This window comes from Chrysochloris asiatica, unplaced genomic scaffold (genome assembly GCF_000296735.1).
Source record: "Chrysochloris asiatica unplaced genomic scaffold, ChrAsi1.0 scaffold00062, whole genome shotgun sequence".
In the NCBI taxonomy this organism is placed as follows: Eukaryota; Metazoa; Chordata; class Mammalia; order Afrosoricida; family Chrysochloridae; genus Chrysochloris; species Chrysochloris asiatica.
In genome coordinates, this window is record NW_006408580.1 from 16,430,375 (window position 1) to 16,451,678 (window position 21,304).

At 38.0% G+C, this 21,304-nt stretch overlaps 1 protein-coding gene across 1 annotated transcript in view; it reads right to left on the reverse strand.

Annotated features, from left to right (window-relative positions):
* Positions 1–21,304, reverse strand: part of SYTL5 (synaptotagmin-like 5) — a 204,936-nt gene that overhangs the window by 130,120 nt on the left and 53,512 nt on the right. Inside the window, exons 3-4 of the mRNA XM_006864299.1 lie at positions 2,702–2,817; positions 1,236–1,344 (exon numbers count right to left, since the gene is read on the reverse strand). Of these exons, the coding sequence (XP_006864361.1) occupies positions 1,236–1,344; positions 2,702–2,817 (225 nt within the window). The remainder of the gene's footprint in view (positions 1–1,235; positions 1,345–2,701; positions 2,818–21,304) is intronic.

Sequence of the window (21,304 nt, forward strand, 5' to 3'; positions counted from 1 at the left end):
CCTTCTCCAGTGACTGGTCCCTCCTGACAATATATCCGAAGTATGAGAGATGAAGTTTGGCCATCCTGGCCTCCAAGGAGCATTCTGGCTCCACTTCTTCCAACACAGAACTGTTGGTTCTTTTGGCAGCCCACGGCACTTTCAACATTCTCCTCCAACACCATAACTCAAAAGCATCAATTATTCTATGGTCTTATTTATTCACTGTCCAGCTTTCGAATGCATATGGGGTTATTATAAATACCATGGCTTGTGATAGGTGGATGTAAAATGGTAGGAAGCATCAGGGTGTAGGATGTATGGTAACTTTTGGTTATCTTTCCTATTCATTTTTGCTGATTAATGAAGACATTGTTTATCAGGAGTACTTGAGTTAGATGAGTCTAGATTTCCTTCCTGCCAACAGTTCTCGATTCTAAAATACAGACTTTTGTAGCCAGATAAAGGTTCAACAGTGACAGCTTCTTACTCTGACTTCTGCAGAGGGAGGAAATTGACCATATAGTTTACTTGGCACATATTGGAAATCGAAGACCTCAGCCACAAAACTGACCAATAATTTGAGAAATTGAGGTTGCAAAGGGAAAGACTGTGAAGCAGGCAGCTTTCTTTGTGGTCCTCATAGCCTGCATTTTGAGGGCCAAATTTCTCTTCTAATGGAATTTGTTGCCTTCAGTTTCCTAGTTCTTCCTTATATCTTGCTCCTCAAATACCTTCCATTCCTACTCTCAGTGACTGACACATAAATTCACTACATGAATTAAGTTGTTAATGTGGCGAAAAGCAACTTTGCTTAAGAGAAAACCAGTACATAATATTTATATAATGTTTTAAGTCCAATTAATACTTTTTTGGTTTGGCTATATCTGCATCCAGGTTGGGGGTGGGGTGCATACTGACATTCTACAACAAAGGCGTGATTCAACTCTTTTAAAGATGAGACTGCCTCTGACAGAAAGTCTTCTTCCTAGAAATAATTAGAATGATTTGGTGCCAGAACAGATATGTCAAATGAAGGGAAAACATGTACAGGTCAGAGGGGACCTTTATTAACCTAAGATTGAATGAAAGTAATAAAAACTGAATTCCCTGAAAACAATATGAGAGTTACTGGTCAAATCTCTGACCGCCTTTGAATCCCTGAAGTGATATCAGAATTGAAAAACTGAGGAATTTTATTTCAGAATAGAAGTGTCTGGAAAAAAGACCAAATGTTCACTAAGGCTGTGTCTTACCCTCTTCTTCTGGGTCCATCATGGCTGGCCTTCTGCCCAAGAGTAGGTGAAGAGTCTAACTTTTCTGCAGTTTGACGGGCTTGCTCTTGGTTCTGTATTCCTTCAGCTTCTCATTAAGAACAAACAGAAAACAAATGAACAAACAAAATTGTCAAAAATGAGAAGAAATTTCTGTTCAATATTCACTAAAGACGTATATAATAATAGACAATGATATTTCCCAGATAAGTTTCCCAGACACACAGCTATTTCTAAATCATTGAGTGTTCCAGAGTTACTGAGGACGAAGATCAGGATTCATCTCTGGGAGATGTGCTGAGATAAACCTTTGAGAGATGAGTGAAATGGAAGAACAAATGTATTATTTCTTTACAGACATTTCTAAGTCAGAGGAGCCTGTTTATGAGAACTCCAAAGACTTGGAGAATGACTTCTAGCGTGGGGTTCTTGAAATAGTACCCTGATTTCTGAGCACATAAGCCATACTTCCTAGAAGAGAGGGTGCTTGTGCAAATGCCTGGTCACTTAAGTCCCTTTGAGTCAGTTCCAACCCACAGCTACCTTGTATAGGGTATCCAAGAAACAGCTCGTGAGCTTGAACTGCCGACTTTACGTACGGTTCAAGCCAAACTTACAATACAGCACATTAACCCACATTGCCACACCAGGACTCCAGTTACTTGATAGTCTATATTCTGTTGTCGCTAAGTGCTGTGGAATTGGTTCCCACCATTAGTGACCCAGTATAAGGTTTCCAAGGCTGTAAATCTTTTTCAGGAGCAGAAAGCCTCATCTTTCTCCCACAGAACAGCTAGTAGTTTCAAACTACTGACTTTGAGGTTAGCAGCCTGACTTTCAACCACTACACTACCAGAGTAATTTAGACAACCATAAATGCCCCCTTCCCCCCTTGTATTTTCAAAAAAATGTTCCTCTGGTTGATTTTTATTTTTCTTTTTTTGGGAGGTGGGGGTAGAATAGCATGGTGAGAAACTGTGTATAAAGAAAGCCATCATTTAAAAGAAATTTGAAATAAATCCTTTTGAAAAATCAAAGATTGCTTTTTTCAGGACGTGAATCATTTCATTCATCTGTTTTATGTTGGTTTCTTAAATGTTTAGCAAAATATTGACAACACATTCATAGAAAGAGCTGTCTGTGATGAAGATAAATGCCTCCTTTCAACATCTCAGCGTGTTAGCTATATGGAAAATCACTGTGGATTTTGTTTTCTACTTACTTACTCTTGTAATAATTGCAGTTTTAAAGGAATGTCATCTGACTCTTTCCATGATACCAAGTGTTAAAATGAGCTCAGGGATTCAGGAAATTCAATGTTGTTTTGTTTTTTTTTTTGTTTTTTTTAAACTTAACAACAGCAACAACAACATAAAATAGTGAAGTAATTTAACCCACCAAGATGAAGATTAAGAGGATTTTTGAAACCAAACCATTGCTGTCATTACCTGGACTTCTTCTTAGGATGGACTGCCGGACAACATCAGTGCCCAGAACATTAACTTGCTTGAAACGCTTTGCCTTTTCTTCAAAAAACCATTCTCCAGTGATAATCCTTAGCTGCCTACACAAGGGAAAAGGGAAATGCATTGAAATTCAATTATTTAGTCAGATAATTAGCTCTCAAAAGTCTCTAATCAACAGCATATAGTCAGTTGTTTAGAAGGTGCAGTGGACGAGCTTTCTCATTATCTTGAGTATTTTATGATAAATATAATTGGAAATCTTAGTTGACTACCTACTACAGGCCAGGTACTTTCTAATTGCTCTTTATATTTATTTTATCCACAGAATAGTCCTGTGTAAGTATTATTATCCCCATTTTAAAGATGAGGAAACTGAGACTTAGTAATGAAATGACTGCATCTCATGACATAGCTGGTAAATAGTAAAGGCAGGATCCTTACTCAACCTGTCTGACTTAGGTCTCAGGCTCTTAACTACTGTGGTGGTGGTGGTGGTGGTGGTGATGTGTTGTGGAGTTCATTCTGACTCATAGCCTTACTGTATAGGGTTTCCAAGTGTATAAATCTTTAGTGGAGCAGAAACCCTCATCTTTCTCCCACAGAGTGGCTGATAGCTTCAAACTGATGACCTTGCGATTAGCATCCCAACTTGGAACTCACTACGCTACCAAAGTTCCTTCTTAGCCACTGTATTAGTAGGTAAATAGATCTTCATATAAGCAATAGAGAACAATCGAGGACTTTGAATGACAAGGGAGTTATGATCAGACTTGGTGTAAAATGGAGGCTGGGTTAAGATAGGACACTACTCAAGGATAGAGATGATAAAACTCATGCTACAAACAACAATGGCAAGAGTAACAGAGAGAAAGAAAGAAATTCACAATATAGGCAATACAAGGGCCTAGATTTTGCAATCAGCTGAATGTTGAGAGTGGGAAAGGATCCTTGAATAATCATACCCATCTTCAAAGTTTCACCTGAATGGTTACATGGGACATTCTCACACTCACCTCCTGAAATGCTTATAGCCCTCTTCTTTGTCTCTACCTCTTCCATGATCACTATCATTTTCTAAGTTATTTTAGAGTTGCGTATGTCCATGTCTACTAAGCTGTAAGCTCACTGAGAGCTGTTCTCTATTTGATTAATCTTTTTGCTCCTAGTACCTGGAAGAGAGGATTTCACAGACTACCTTCTCAGTTAATATCTTTGCTAAATGAATGACTGTGCACTCTCCTATAACCTTAACAGGTTACCCTTCTTTGTATATCCTCACATCTGTCATTGCTCTCAATGACGTGAGAACAGTATCTTTGGCTGTGCTGTTCATCACTGACGCTGTGCTCAGTAAATATTTGTGAAATGAACTGGGGATACTTGGAGTTCAACCCTTAGCAGATCTGCTGCTACAAAGTTCATTTTCATATTTATGACTATGATTAACAACAGTAAATGTAATTCAGTAGTCTAAGTACTTTTCTAACCAGGAATGAAGGCATGTTTCAGAGAATGACAACTAGGCGTGTATGTGACTGAATTAAAGGCCACATAAATGGAAGGTTGTAATAGAAAATAAGATTGCAAAGTAGGATTGGAAACATGTAATGTAAACCTGAATTCCATGTTTAGGAGTCATTCTAGAGGCAATTAGAAACTCTGGTAAGTTTTCTAAAATTCAGACTATATAATAGATTTCTGGAGGATTGTATGGGAAAGGGAGAAATTGGAATAAAGTAGACAAATTGGGTATTTTTTACAATAGACCAAGTAGAAAATGATGATGATCAAAACCAGGGTATCATTAGTATGTAAAGTGAAAAGAAATAAATAGATACTTGGGACATTGAGGATGAGAAGCAGCAAGATGGTTGAGGAAAAGCAGCTGAAGCTCAAGTTGGGATTAATAGTTCCAGGGTATTATATCCATGTGATTCAGCAACTAATTAGACTTGGAAATTAACATTGTTGTTGTTGTTAAGTGCCATCGAGTCGGTTCCGACCCATAGCGACCCTGTACAGGGTTTCTGAGGCTGTAAATCTTTAAGGGAGTAGAAAGACTCATCTTTCTCCCGCTGAGCGGCTGGTAGTTTTGAACCGCTGACCTTAAGGTTCGCAGCCCGATTCGTAACCACTAGGCTACCAGAGCTCCTTTGGAAATTAACATATGGGTTCCAAATATAAAAATCATTCCCAAAACTTATGTCCATCTTGTTCCCCACAACAATATTTCTGAAATCCTGCTTCTGAATGTAAGAGACAAAGATGTGTTATAGATGAAACACAGTTCATTGTTTCACTGAGGAAAAAAGTGAAATTTTTAGTGTTGGAGAAAATTATTCATTGAAAGTAAGACCATAACAAGTTCATCTCGGATTTACTCCTAAGTCACATATTAAGAAGCAATGGCTATATAACTATATATAATAACCTTATGGAATACATCTAATCTTCTAAAATCTACCAGAACCAAAATCTTAACTAGGTTTAATTATTTCTGAATACTTCTTATGTGATTTACGGACTTATATATCACTATTGGAAATCCAGGTGATAATTATGGTATTCTAAATACTAAAGATATTGCCCCAAGATTCCTTTCTCTTGGTTATTCAATCAAACACTAATCTAGGTACTATTGTAAAGGGCCTTCAAAGATGGAAGGTTACTATTTTAAAGATGGAAATAAGGATGATCCAGGTAGACTAACAGGAACCACATGAGCCTTAGAAACAGGAAAAAAAAGTCAGAAAAGATGCTACTGCCTGATTAGTCAGAGAGATTCCAAGTATGAGAAGGACTTGATGAACTCAAAAGCCTCTGAGATGTAGGGGTCCACATGTATGGACTAGAGACAGAGGAAGGAAACCGGGAGAACAGTCCTGTAGTTAAAGGGAACTGGATTTTACCAACAAAAATGAATTTGGAAGTGTATTCTCCCTAGAACCTCTGAGAAGAGGCATGGAAGCCAACACTGTGATTTTGACTTTTGGGGACCAGAAGCAGAGACGCAACCAAGCCAATCCAGATTTCCGACCTTCAAAACTGTGATACATTGTGTTGTTTTATGTTGCTAAGTTTTGGTAATGTGTTATGACAGCAACAGAAAATGAATATAACAATTAAATATAGAGATGCATTTGTTTTAATATGCAACTCAGGAAGTGACTTGCACAAATTGTAAGGGAAAATTCAGGAGAGCAATAGGTTGACACACTATTGCCCATGGGCCAAATTCAAAAGAGGAATACAAAATAATGTAAAATCATATAATTAAAATTCTAATGTTCATAGTAAAAAAATTGGCCACAGTTGAATTGTACCATCCTTCCCACCCCACCCACAAAATGTAACAAATTGGCTAGGCCATGATGGGCAGCATTATGTAATTATCCTCCATTTTGTGATGTGGTGCAATTATCCATAAACATTTTGTGATCAGATGTAATTATTTTATGTATCTTAAATCCTAACTTCTATGATAATAATGAAGCAGGATTAGAGGCAGTTATGTTAATGAATCAGGATACAATCTACAGGATAATGATGCATCTTGAGCTAATCTCTTTTGAGATATAAAAGACATTAAATCAGTAAGCATACAAGGAATTCAGTATCACCATGAAAGAAGTGTCCGGAGCAGAGTACATCCTTTGGACCCAGTGTCCCTGTGCTGAGAACCATCTAGATCCAGGGGAAGATTGAGGCCAAGACACATGGAGATCTCCAAGGAACGCTGACCTAACAGTGTTGAAAGGAGATAATGACTTTTCCCCAGAGCTTACAGATAGAAAAAGATTTCTTTATCTTTAACTCATACTTGATTTGAAACTCTAGCCACCTATCCTGTGAATGAGGAAAATTCAAAGCTGTCATACATGAATTAGAACACATAAACATTGATATCCTTGGCATTAGTGAGCTGAAATGTACTGTTATTGACCCTTTTGAATCTGACAATTACTATTTTGGGGATGACAAATTGAAGAAGAATATAGTGTCGCATCCATCATCAAAAAGAACATTTCATGATCTATTATAATATCCATACACCTACAAGGAAAGCCAGTTAATACCACTATTATTCAAATTTACACACCAACCACTAAAGCCAGTGATGATGAAATTGAAGAATTCTACCAATTTCTTCAGTCTGAAATTTATCAAACATGCAATTAAGATGTATTGATAATTTGTGACGATTGAAATGGAAAGGTTGGAAACAAATAGGATGAATCAGTAGTTGGAAAAATTGAAATGGAAAGGTTGGAAACAAATAGGATGAATCAGTAGTTGGAAAAAAAAATAGAAACCATGTTGGAGATTACATGATAGAATTTTGTAAGACCCATGACGTCTTCATTGCAAATTCCTTTTTTAAACAACATAAAAGAGGACTATATACATGGTCCTCACCAGATGGAATACACAGAAATTGATCATATCTGTGGAAAGAGATGGTTTAAAAGCTTCATATTATCAGCCTTGTTTTGGCCAGGGGCAGACCATGGAACAGACCATCAATTGTTCATATGCTAGTTCAGGCTGAAACTGAAGAAAAGTAAAACAACTCTATGAGAGCCAAAATATGACCTTGAACATACCCCACCTGAATTTAGAGATCATTTCAGGAACAGTTTTGATGAATTAAACACTAATGACCCCAAACCAGAAGAGTTGTGGGAAGACAAGAAAATCATACAGGAAGAAAGTACAAGGTTTTTCAAAATACAAGAAAGAAATAAAATGCAAAAATGGACTCTGAAACTTGCTTTCCAGTGTAGAGATGCTAAAGCAAATGGAATAAATGAGGAAATAAAAGAGCTAAACACAAAATTTCTAAAGGCAGCTCAAAAGAGAGAAAGCTAAATATGATAATGAAATGTGCAAACATTTCATTTTTTTCACTTAGAAAACCTAAAGGGAAGAACATGCTCAGTATTTCTCAAGCTGAGAGAACTGAAAGAAAACCTCAAGCCATGGCTTGCCATATTGAAGGATCCTATGAGCAAAATATTGAGTGATGCAAAAAGCATCAAAAGAAGATGAAAGGAATACACAGTCACTGTATCAAAAACAAACACAACAACAAAACCAGTCGATGTTCAACCATTAGGTATTGACAAAGAACAAGGTTCTGGGAATTGATGAAATACCTAATGAAATCCTCCAACAAACTGATATGGCACTGGAAGCACCCACTCATCTATGCCAAGAAATTTGTGCTTTATTGACTACACAAAGGCTTTCTATTATGTGGTTCATGACAAGGTATGGACAACATTTCAGCAAATGAATATTCCATAATACTTAACAGTGTGCGTGAGGAACCTGTACATAGACCAAGAGCTAGTTGTTCGAATAGAAGAAGGGGACACTGAATGGCTTAACATCAGGAAAGGTGTATGCCAGGGTTGTGTTCTTTCATCATATTTATTCAATCTGTATGCTGAGAAAATAATTAAAGAAACTGAATTATATGAAGAAGAATATGGCATTAGGGTTGGAGGAAGACTCCTTAACAATTTGTGATATAAAGATGATACAACCTTGCTTGCTTGAACTGAAGAGGACTTAAAATATTTTCTGATGAAGATCAAAGACCACAACCTTTGGTACAGGTTGCACCTCAATGTAAAGAAAACAAAATTCCTCACTACTGGACTACTAAATAAAATCCATATAAATAGAGAAAAGATTGAAGTTGCCAGAGACTTCATTTTGCTTGGATCAACCATCAACATACATGTAAGCAGCAGTCAAGAAATAAAAAAGATGTATTGCATTAGGCAAATCTGCTGCACAAGACCTCTTTAAAGTCTTGAAGATCAATGATATCAGTTTGAGGACTAAGGTGCTCCTGACCTAAACAATGGTGTTTTCAGTAACCTCATATACATGTGAAATTTGGACAATGATTAAAGAAGACTGTAGAAGAATTGATGCATTTGAGTTATGGTGTTGGAGGAGAATATTAAAAGTACCATGAACTGCCAGAAGAACAAGCAAATCTGTGTTGGAAGAAGTACAGTCAGAATACTCCTTACAAGCCAGGCTGGCCAGATTTCATTTCTCATACTTTGGACATATTATCAGGAGGGACCAGTCACTAGAGAAGGACATCATGCTTGATAAAGTGGAGGGTCTGAGAAAAAGAGGAAGACCTCCCAACAAAATGATTTAGCACAGTGGCAGCAGCAATGGGCTCAAGAATAGCAATAATTATGAGGTTGGCACAGGACTGGCCAGTGCTTCGTTCTGTTGTGAATAAGGCCTCTATGGATCGGTACCTACTCGATGAAACCTACAAACAACAACAAACTGTGTGAGAATAAATTTCTGTTTATTCAACCCATTTAATTGTGGCATTTCTGCTATCACAGTGCTAGATAACTAAGACAAGAGCTATGTTCTTTTATTTTTTGGCTACTTTTATTCTACAATTGCAAAGTTGAATAATTCTAAATAAGACCACATTGACCTGAAAACATTAAAACAATCACTATCTGCTTTTTACAAAAAAGTTTGCCAATCTCTGCAAAAGGGTGATAAGTTCACACACACAGAAAGCCAGAAATAAGGGGGAAATATAGATCAATGATTGAAAACCACACTGTAGTAACATGCCAAGGTTCCAGCTCTTCTTTTATTTATTTTTTTAATGAACTTGAACTATGGAGTAGGGGATATGAATCAGAAACCAGTTTCATATTTGGCAAGAGATGGAAAATGGCATTCATATAATCTTTACCACATATTCTGAGAGGTGCCAACACCTAACATAAACAAACAAGATCTTCTCAGAATTGTTAATCATGACCATTTGCTATCCTTGCAAGAATAATACCTATAAATCTTATATTTACTGAACTCAGATATGTACTTGAGTCTCTTGTCATTTCAGAACTCTGCAATGTCAAAACAATCTGTTGGACTTATGCCTATGTCACTTCCCAGGACCTGGATGGAAGGTGTGGTAAGACAGAGAAATAATGCTTACTGAATGCCAACTATGCTCCAAATTATGAGGTAGGCATTTTATATATGATCTCCCTAATCATGTGCATGAGTCCTGGTAGAAAAGCACTGTACTGCTAACTGAAAAGATGGTGGTTCAAACCCACACAGTGTTTCTTGGAAGCCCTATACAGGGTCACTATGAGTTGTAACTGACTCAACAGCACTTAACAATAACAACAACAATCATCTGGAAGAAGTCAGGAAATTAAACATCATATTGCATTAAGCAAATCTGCAACACAAGACCTCTTTAAAGTGTTGAAGGGCATAGATTCCAGTTTGAGGACTAAGGTGTGACTGATACAAGCCATAGTATTTTCAATTGCCTCATATGTACGTGAAAGTTGGGCAACAAATAAGGAAGACAACAGAGGAATGGATGCATTTAAATTATGGTGTTGGAGAGTATTAAAAGTGTGATGGACTACCAGAAGAACAAACAAATCTGTCTTAGAAGAAGTGCAGCCAGACAAGACTTTGTCTCTCATACTTTGGACATATTATCAGAGGGACCAGTCCCTGGAGAAGGAAATCATGCTTGGTAAAATGGAAGGTCATCAAAACCGAATGAGACTCCCAATGAGATGGACTGACATATGACAGCAACAATGGGCTCAAACGTAACAAGTGTGAGCATGGCTCAGGACTTGGCAGTGTTTTTTTCTGTTGTGCACAGGGTTGCTTACTGACTTGAAAGCACCTAACAACAACATCTCTAATCCTCAGGTTGGTCCCAAGCATGCAGATTGCTGCACAGGATTTTCAGAGCTGTGAATTTTTGGAATCAGAGCACCATGTCTGTCTTCTGAGCTGCCTCTGGGAGAGTCAAAACAGTCAACCTTTCAACGAGCTGCCCAGTACTTAACTTTTTGTGCCACCTAGGGGTCTCTAAGTAGCTATTCTTTTTTTATTCTCAGTTTTACATATAAGAAAACCTAAGCTCTCAGGGGTTTGGATTAATAACTTAGCCACATTTATAACTTACCCAAACTTACAAAAGTATTTTGGAAGAGACAGGATTTATATTGAAAGTCCATGCCCTTTTCATTTTGCAAGATTTCCAGAATAGAATTCAATATTGTCAACTATAACAAGGCCTAGAAAATGGAAGATTATGAGGCTTTGAAGAAGACTGAAATCCTATAGAAACCAATGAACAACCTGTAGAATTTTATATGATGGGATGTGTTGTGTGTGCGAGTGTGCTTGCATTGGGGTTACAGTAGTAGGAATAAAGGAGGGAGGAGAGAACAAAGAAAATATACAGGACACTCAATTTAAAATTCATATCCCTTTCTGCAACATCAAGCTAATTTTTGAAAAATAAAATTTTGGGGATTGACTCTGTTTCCTTGAGGTCATACCCTGAAGGATGGGTTTGATGAAAATAATAGTGAGTTACATGTATTGGGGAATAAAGATTACTGACTATACCGACTTTGTTAGGTCCTGATTTTCCTTTACATCTTTCCCTTGGAATTTCAAACCTGGACTAAGGAGTTTATAGAAATGTGAAGCCAAATTAAGATTGCCTTACATTTATAAAGGAGCAATGGGTAATCTTAAACTTAAAAAAGTACAAAATGATGTATTTTTTCCTTCAGAACAGAGTAGTAGCCAAAAGACTAATTTTCCTTTTATCTTTGATTAACTTTATTAGATATAATGACATAAGATTAGTATCCTTATTCAGAAGGAAACTTATTCGTTGGGTTTATTTATGAATTTGTTCATTACACAGCAAATATTTAATTCATTCGACTACATAGTAGACCCTGTGCTAAGGTTAAGAATATATAGGTAAAGAAGACAAATCAGGGCCCTGCCCATATGGATATTATGGTTTAGATTTAGTCTTTCTTTTATTCCAAAACAGGAAACATAAAAAGAACCCCCTAGACACATTGTGATGAAACTGTAAAAACTGCCCACAGGGAGAACATCGTAAGAGTAGCTAGGGAGTTAAAACAAACAAGTAAAACCAGATCAACTACAAAGGAATGACTTTCAGTAGCAGTAATGAAATCCAGAAGCCAGTGAAATGATAACTTCAAAGTTCTCAGAGGAAATAGCTCTCAATCTAGAATTGTATATCCAGAGAAATCACTGTTCAGGAGTGAGGATAGAACAAAGAAGTTTTCAGTAGAACAAATACTGAAGTAATTTAAGACCAATAGAATATCACTACAGGATCTTTTAAAAAAGGTTGTACTTCAAAAGCTGGTGAAATAGATCTGAGCTATGAAAAAGAATGATGAGAAATGAAAGGGGTAAAACATGGATCTAAACAAACATTGATTGCATAAACAATAACTATAATACTTAAATTGTGGAATTCAACATTTATATATTTCTAAAGTACTGGGCCACCATTTGTCTGTCAGTTTGGCATATTGTGGTGGCTTGTGCGTTTCTGTGATGTTAGAAGCTATGCCACTGATATCTTAAATACCAGAAGGGTCACTCGTGCTAGACTGGTTTTAGCAGAGCTTCCGGATTAAGACAGAGTAGGAGGAAGGAGAGATGTTCCATTTCTGAATGGTTAGACACATAAGGTTAGTCTTATGATTAGCAGCAGAACATATAGTGCTGGAAAATGAGCCCCTTAGGTTGGAAGGCACTCAAAGTTCAACTGGGACAGAGCTCCCTCCTCAAACTAGACTTGGCCTTAATGGGGTGGATGCAGTTAAGCTTGGGGGCCTTCATTTGCTGCTGTGACACAATTCAAAATGAGAAGAAACAGTTACAAGCATCCATTAATAATTGGATCATGGGATGTATGAAGTATGAATCTAGGAAAATTGGAACTCATAAAAAATGAAATGGAAGCATAAAGATCTATATACTAGGCATTTTAAGTCACACAATCCTACGGTTTACTAAGCTGGGAACGACAAATTAAAGAACAATGGCATAACACTCATCATCAAAAAGAACATTTCAAGCTCTATCTTGAAGTACAATGGTATCTATGATTGTTGTTAAGTGCCTTCGAGTAGGTTCTGACCCATAGTAACCCTGTATAGGGTTTCAGAGGAGCTGCTAGTGACCTTGCAATTCAAACAGACTTTGCAGTCCAGTGCATTAACCCACAATGCCACACCAAGATTTTATGATAGGATAATAGTAGTACACCTACAAAGAAGATCAGTTAATACCACTATTATTCAAATTTATGCACCAACCACTAAAGTCAATGATGATGAAACTGAAGAATTCTATCAAAGTCTTCAGTCTGAAACTGATCAAACATGCAATCAAGATGTATTGATAATTACTGATAATTGGAATGCAAAGGTTGGAAACAAAGAGGAGGGATTCATAGATGGAAAATATGGTTTTGGTGATAGAACTGACGCCAGACATTGCATGACAGAATTTTGTAAGATCATCAACTTATTTATTACAAACACCCTTGGTCTTTCAACAATGTAAAAGGTGACTCTACACATGGACCTCTCCTGATGGAATATATAGTTATCAAATAGCTACATCTGTGGGAAGAGACAATGGAGAAGCTCAATGTCATTAGCCAAAATAAGGTGAGGGGCCAACTGGAATAGACCAGGAAATGCTCATATGTAAGTTTATGCTGAATCTAAAGAAAGTTAAAACAATTCCACGAGAACCAAAATATGGCCTTGAGTAATCCCACCTTAATTTAGAGACAATCTCAAGAATAAATTTGATGAATTACACACTAAAGATCAAAGGCCAGAAAAATTGTGGGGTGACATCAACATCATACAGGAAAAAAAGAAGGTGTTAAAAAAGACAGGAAAGAATGAAAAGACCAAAATGGATGTCAGAGAAGAAAGATGCTGAAACTTGCTCTTGAACACAGAAATGCTAAAGTAAATGGAAGAAATGAGGAAGTAAAATAACTGAACAGAAACATTTAAAAGGTAGCTTGAAAAAAATATTATCATGAAATATGCAAAAACCTAGAGTTAGAATACCAAAAAGGAAGTGCTCATTCAGCAGTTTTCAAGTTGAAAGAACTGAAGGAAAAGTTTAAACTTCGGCTTGCAATTTTTAAGGATTCTATGGACAAAATATTAAAGGATACTGGAAACATAAAAAGAAGATGGAAGAAATACACAGAGTCACTGTACCCAAAATAATTGGTCACTGTTCAATCATTTAAAAGGATACAATATGATTAAGAACAGATAGTTATTGAAGGAAGAAGTCCAAGTAGTACTGAAGGCATGGGTGAAAAACAAGACTCAAGGAATTAATGGAATGCAAATTGAAATTTTTCAACAAATTAATGTAGCACTGTCAAGAAATTTGGACCCAACAGAATGTGGAAATCATTGAACAATATCATTACTATCACATGCAAGTAAAATTTTGCTGAAAATAATTCAAAAACGATGTTGTTGTTCGGTGCCATTGAGTCGGTACTGACCCATAGCGACCTTATGCACAGCAGAACGAAACACTGCCCGATCCTGGTAGTATATAAATGGGGAGCTGCCAGAAATTCAAGCCAGATTCAGAAAACAATGTGGAACTAGGGACAGCACTGCTGATATCAGATGGATCTTGGCTGAAAGCAGAGACTACCAGAAAGAAGTTTACTCATGCTTTATTGATTATGCAAAGGTATTCAATTTGTGATGTGTAACAAACTATGGATAACATTATGAATGATGGGCATTCCAGAGCTTTTAATTTTGCTCAAGAACTTGTACATAGACCAAGAGATATTTATTAGAACTTAACAAGGGCTTACTGAATGGTTTAAAATCAGGAAAAGTGTGTGCCAGAATTGTACCCTTTAACTATACTTATTCAGTCTGTATGCTGAGAAAATAATCTAAAAAACTGGATTGTATGAAGAAGAACATAGCATCAGGATTGGAAGACGGCTCATTAACAACCTGTGATGAGCAAATGGCACAACCTTGCTTGCTGAAAGCAAAGTGTAAAGCACAAAGCAAGGGAATGAAAAATGCAAAACAGACCAAAAGTTACTCGGGAGGCAAAGAAAGGGGATAGAGGCGGCAGAAAGGTGTCTTGAAAAAGTACACACTCCTGCCATCAAGTCTATTCTGACTCATGGAACTCTATAGAACAGAGTGGAACTGATCCTTAGGGTTTCCAAGACTGTAAATCTTTACGGAAGCACCCAGTTTCATGTTTCTCTCACAGAACATCTGGTGCTTTCGAACTCCTGGCCTTGCTGTGAACTATGGAACAGTTAACTCACTGCCTCACCAGGATTTTTGTGAAAGGTACCAGCAATTTCTAATTCTTAGACTTAGTAGTAAATTGTTAAGCGACCTCGAATTGGTTCCAACCCATAGCAACCTTGTATAGGATTTCTAAGGAGCAGCGGGTGGGTTTGAACCCTCAACCTTAGCAGTCCAGTGCTTAACCTAGAGCGATACACCAGGATTCCAAGTATTAGGTTTAAAAAAATCGTTATCTTCTTGCTTTTCAATACACTTTGTCCATCTGTCAACAAGTTTTCATATTCCCTTATTAAAAAATGGTTTAGGCTGAGCTATGAGCCACAGAAGCACTGCTGTCTGCACCTCTTCATCAGAGGTGAAACTTTGTCCTCAAAAGGCTACTTTCAGGGGACAAAACAGTTGAAAGTCTGATGGAGCCAGATCAGGACTATAGGGAGGATGCTTTAACACCTCAGAAGGAAATCTTTGCCTAGAGTCAACAGTGTGGGCAGAGGTGTGGGGACATGCATTACCATGCAATATCACAAAGCCTTTGGATAGCAGTCCTCTGCAATTAATCTGAAGTACATAGGCTTCAGCTCTTCAGTAAGCATCTCACTGTAATGAGCACTTTTGATTGTTGAACCTTTTTCCTAATAGTGTTCTAATACTGGCCCTTGAGAATCCCAGGAAACTGTAAGCATCAATTTTCCAGCTGATGGTTGACTTTTGAACATTTTCTTGGTTGGCGATGGAAGATTTTCCATTCCGTTCTCTGTCATTTATTCTCACAAACTTTTTGAAGCTCAAGTCTGTCATGAATTATTTCATAGGCAGAGCCATGGGAGATTTGCAGATGATTTGCCACATACTCCACTGTCACTCGCCTATTCCACAGAATCTTTTCACATGTACCCTCAATATTGTCATCTGCCATGGATGTGAACGGGTGTTTTAATATAACCCTAGTGAGGATAATTTTTGGCTCACTCTCATACTATTGTTGCTGTTGTTGTTGCTAAGTGACATCAAGTTGTTTCCACCATAGGGATCTTGTATAGGGTTTCCAAGCAGTGGTTGGTAGATTTGAACTGCTGACCTAGCGGTTCGAAGTGACATTGCAGTCGAGTGATTATCCTCCAATGCCACAGCATGGCTTCAGAATCTTTTCAATGTGTATGATATTCTAACATTAAAAACATTTCCTATAGTCTATGTAGATATTAAGGTACCACAGAGAGCAAAGCACTCTAAGAAAAGGGAGGGCTCTTCTTATATATAATTGATTGTTGATAGCATATCAAGGCATTAAAATAGCTTTTTACCACAGCAAAATTTTTGGATTTTTTAGAATGTGAGATTAAGCTGCTGCGAATCTCTCCCTTGTAACTGGATTATGGAAATTTGCTAAACTACAGTGATTTTGAAATGTCTCCAAGGCAATTGTTAATATTCTCTAGCCAAAGACCACCAAGAATCCACCTATGTTGAATAAACTGATATTACGGTTCACTACAATAAGGAAGAACATGCACCATGAGAATCCATAGGCCATCTCAGTAAGTGACTGTTGTTAGTATTGTTCTTTAAAAGCCGTTGAGTCAGTTCTGACCTATAGTGATCCTGTATGTGGTTCCCAATGGTGAGCTTGAACCTCCAACCTTGTGGTTCAAACTGACCTTGCAATCCAGTGCATTAGCCCACAGTACCACACAGGTGACTGTTAGAAAGGACTAATAGGATCTGGACTGGTGTTAGGTGATTTAGGTTCAAGGTAGCTGAGATTAGCTCCAGGGGTAGGGAAAATTTTTATAATTTTAATATTTTAATAAATCTTTTCTAGCAGGAGCGAAGACTAGAGTAAGTCTAAAATTTTAACTGATAAAAGAGTAGTAGTCACTCATATTAATCAAGATAGAGGTCTATTTGGTACTTTGTGGCTTGGACTGTGCTTATGTTTGTCTGTGTTTAGATAAGATCATGAGGTGATATTGTTTTGTCCCATTTCATGATTTTGCAGGTGACATTTTGGGATATTGGTGTTCTGTGAGATTGTTGATGGTCAACATGAGAACACAATGACGTAGCCATGAATGCCAAGAGCAGGTCAGATCAGCTCCTAACAACGTCAAAGCGTAGCTATAAGTCTCAAACCAGTTTCGAGATGTCAGGGGCTTCATTTCCTTCTCAGAATAAATGAGTATATGTTTGCTACTGCACTCTTTCTGTCTACTCCATCCATCATCTTTATTGTACTGACCACACTCATATTTTATCTAGCTTAGTAACTATTAACAATTGATTGAAAACAAAAACATCAGGCTCCTCTTTTCTTTTAAAATGACAAAGATACCCACTGAGACATAGGGAACATGAAATATTATAATAGCATAGGTACAACCTCAGTTTACCAATACCATCTTAGAAGTATTTTACCTTTTGGTTCCCTGTCATGTCACTTTTATTTTATGTTTGCGTATTTCTGAGTTAAATTAAGGTGCTAATTAAGAAAAAAAAAAAGATTAATAGGACTGTCTTTGCATTGGATGGCAACTGCCTCAGTACACATAATCATGTGGAATTTCTTAAGTCTCATTAAGATGGCCAAATGAATGGACAGACTATGCCATGATCTCTTTCATTCTCTTTCTACAGTTAGTCTTAAAACCAGATCTTCAGCAATCAACATGTTAGAATTGGAGGATATGGGAGAAAATGTCATTTGAAGGTCAGCCAATTTAAACAAGTTGTTGTTAAATACCATCAAGTCAGTTCTGACTCATAGCAACCCTGTATAGGGTTTCCGATGAGCGGCTGGTGAGTTTGAAACTTCAACCTTGCAGTTCAAACTGACGTTATGGTCAAGTGTTATCCTATGGTGCCACACTAGGACTCCAGGTGTTGTTGTTGCTGCTAAATGCTGTCGATTGGTTCCGGCCCATAGTGATTCTGTATAGGGGTTTCCAAGGAGTGGCTGATGAGCTTGAACCACCAATCTTGCGGTTCAAATCGACTTTGCAGTCCAGTGCATTAACCCACAGTGCACACCAGGACTCCCAGGTAGCACACCCAAATCAGTTCTTGCTGCAATCATTTCAATGCTATAGAAATAACATCTTTTTACTTTTACCCAATCCAAAGTAAATGACAATAAAGGTTGTGTTTCCAACTGATTAGAGAATTACTCACTTTCTGACTCATCTCATCCCCTTAGAGGTCAGGGTGGGAATGTCAATTTTATGGTCTATTAAATATGGAAACAGCCCAGTGGCAGCTGCATGATTCTCTCACAACAAACAAAGGATGTTCACTGCCAATAAAATAGCACTTATTCTTCCTTTTCAACAGCCACCTCAGGAATAGCAAATAAGATACTTTCAGTACTATTAGACAAACTGACACGAAGCTGAAGGACTAGAGAAGTGATATACCTTGCTTTTCAGCTTTAAAAAGGGGAAGGAGTTGGTATGTCAAATTAAATATTCACCGTGTAAATTTCCAGCTATTGTAGAAAGATAAAAGTTGTTGTCAGAAGGCAAATATATTTGGCATGGCTCATGCTTTGATCTCACTGAAAATTTTTAACCTCATGTCCATGAAAGAATGCACATTTGTTCCATACTTTGCTTAATTCAGAAATGCGTTAAGTGGGATCCTGCCATTCATTCGTTTATTCATCATTCTTTTCTGTAGTCATTTAACATTTTTTTACTGAGTACCTACTATAGGCACATTGTGGTTGTGGTGGTTATATGCTGTGTAGTCAGTCGGTTTTCACTCATAACGACTCTGTATAGGGTTTTCGAGGCTATAGATCTTTACTGGAGAAGAAAACCTCGTCTTTCTTCTGGGGAACAGCTGGTAGTTTCGAACTGCTGACCTTGAGGTTAGCAGTCCAACTTGTAACCACTAAGCTAACAAAGCTCCTAAAGGCTCATTACTAACCATTAAAGATACATCAGTGAACAATACAGATAAAAAAAAGTACTGCCCTCATGACAGTGGAATCATTAGGGTCTGGGGGCAAGAGATGTGAACCACACCCCTTGACACTGACAGAGCTGGTGACACCAAAATGACCCCAGTGTCCACAGCAGTGGTAGGTAGCAAGCAGAGCAACATGGCAGGAGGAAGAGCCACCAAGGTAGTGACATCACTAGGACTGGTGTCAACCCCCACCATCACACTGTCCCCATCACCCACCAGATAGCATGCAGGCCAGGCTGGCTACAGTGCCAACCATGGGGTACAGAGGAGGGTCTCTGTCTTGGACAATTAGACAGGTCGTGAGCTATAGGGAACCATAGGGAGTGAGTGGGAAGTGTGGGGCCATGTGGGGCAGTGTTCAGCCCTGTGTGGAAGAAAGGGTGGGGTGGAGCTGCTTTGCCCACCTTAGGGATGGGAAGGCTTCCTCCAGCTAGTCCCACCTCCTCAGAGTGGTAGCATCATGAGTTGCCAGATGGGGTGATACCAACCCTAATGCTTCGACTGACTCATGGTCATGGAGATTATATTCTAGTGAAGGAACAGAGATAATACCAAGACAAATAAATAAAATATAAAGCATATTAGTATTAAGGGGAAAAATACAAGAAAAGGCTGTAGTCATTTAAAGAGTCTAACTTCTATAACAAACAACCCCTGGACTCTATTGACTTAAAACATAAAAACTTTATTTATTATAGTACCCAAAACTGCTCTAACAAGATTTAGGGGGTAAGTCTGATTAGGCCTACGGTTACCATCCGTATTGACTAGCAGATGAGTTGATGGCAGAACTTGCAATTAGCAATGTGTAAAATTTCAAATCTCTTGGGTCTTCTATTGAAAACTATGCTCCAGTAATTACAAGTGGCATCTACAAGTAAAAGGCAAAATTAACTTTCTTATGCCAAAGCTTGAGGTAACTGTTACTTCACTGAAGGGTTCTTCAGTCAGTTTTTAGATGGTTACTATGATCTGAAAAAAACAGGATATAGAAAAGAGGGTGAAATTCCACTATCAATACAATTTAATGGGCCCTGGTGTGGAACTGTAGGATAAGCAATGGACCACAAAGTCGTTTGAACTGCAAGTTCAACAGTTAAGATTCACCACTCACTCCTCAGAAACCCTATACAGGGCCGCTATGTGTTGGAATCGACTTAATAGCATTTAACAATAGCAATACAATTTAAAGCTAACTGCCTGGAAGGGACTTCACAAAGACTGAGTCCCAACTTTAGAAAGAACGTGAATCTTTGGCTTGACTAAAATAATAAAACAATATCTATGGGGTTGTGGAATCCTGGTGTGGCACTGTAGGATAAGCACTGGATCACAAGGTCGTTTTCAACTGCAGGGTCGGTGTTCCTCAGAAACCCTATACAGTAGCTATGAGTTGGAATCAAATCAGTGGCACTTAACAATAATATCATGGGGTTATACTTAAGCTCTTATCATTAGAAAAGAGATTGTTGACTTAGAACCAAACATTTTGCAGTTGGACGCTGCTGCTTCATTTCTCTCATTTCCTGTGAGTTTTTCATGAAGTCCTGGGTGGTTTCTCCTCCAATGGGGTTTACATAAAACATTACTTTTGCCAAGACTACTCTGATCTCCTGTAGGCCAAATATGGTCATGTCTTTGCTTTCTGCTAGCTCACTTCCACTTGCTCAATCATTCTTATGTTACACTTGCTGGTTTGGTCCTGGAGGTGCAGAGTGGATGGGAGGCTCTATGCTAGCATGGAGCCTCCTTTGTTCATTAGAATCATAAAAGTCTCTAACTCCCACTGAGGGGTATGAAAACAAAAGTCTGCCCTGCTGCTTTCCAGGGTTCCAACTTGTAAGTAAGTTGGTGTTATTAAGTGCCTTCAAGTCCGTTCCAACTCGTAGCAACCCTGTATAGGGTTTCTGAGGAGCAGATGGTGAGTTCAAACCACCAACCATGCGATTCAAACCGACCTTGTGATCTAGTGTTTATCCTACAGCACCAGGACTCTGTATCTTATAAATAAGCCACTTAATAAACTCCTATACAATAAATAAGTAATTTAAAAATTATAATAATTTAGAGTATCCAGCAGCACTAGACAAGGAGCTCTGGTAACATAGTGGGTTACCAGTTGGACTGCTAAATGCAGGTCAGGAGTTTGAAAATACCAGCTGTTCCACAGGAGAAAGTTGAGGTTTTCTGCTTCCATAAAGATTTACAACCTCAGAAGCCCTGTAAAGGATCCTTATGAGTCAGAACGGACTTCACAGAATATAACAACCCCTACCACCAATGATCCTAGTATAGTTGCCTGGTACAGGGTTTCCGAGGGTGTAAATCTTTACGGGAGTAGAAAGCCTCATCTTTCTCCCGCAGAGCAGCTGGTAGTTTCGAACTGCTGACCTTA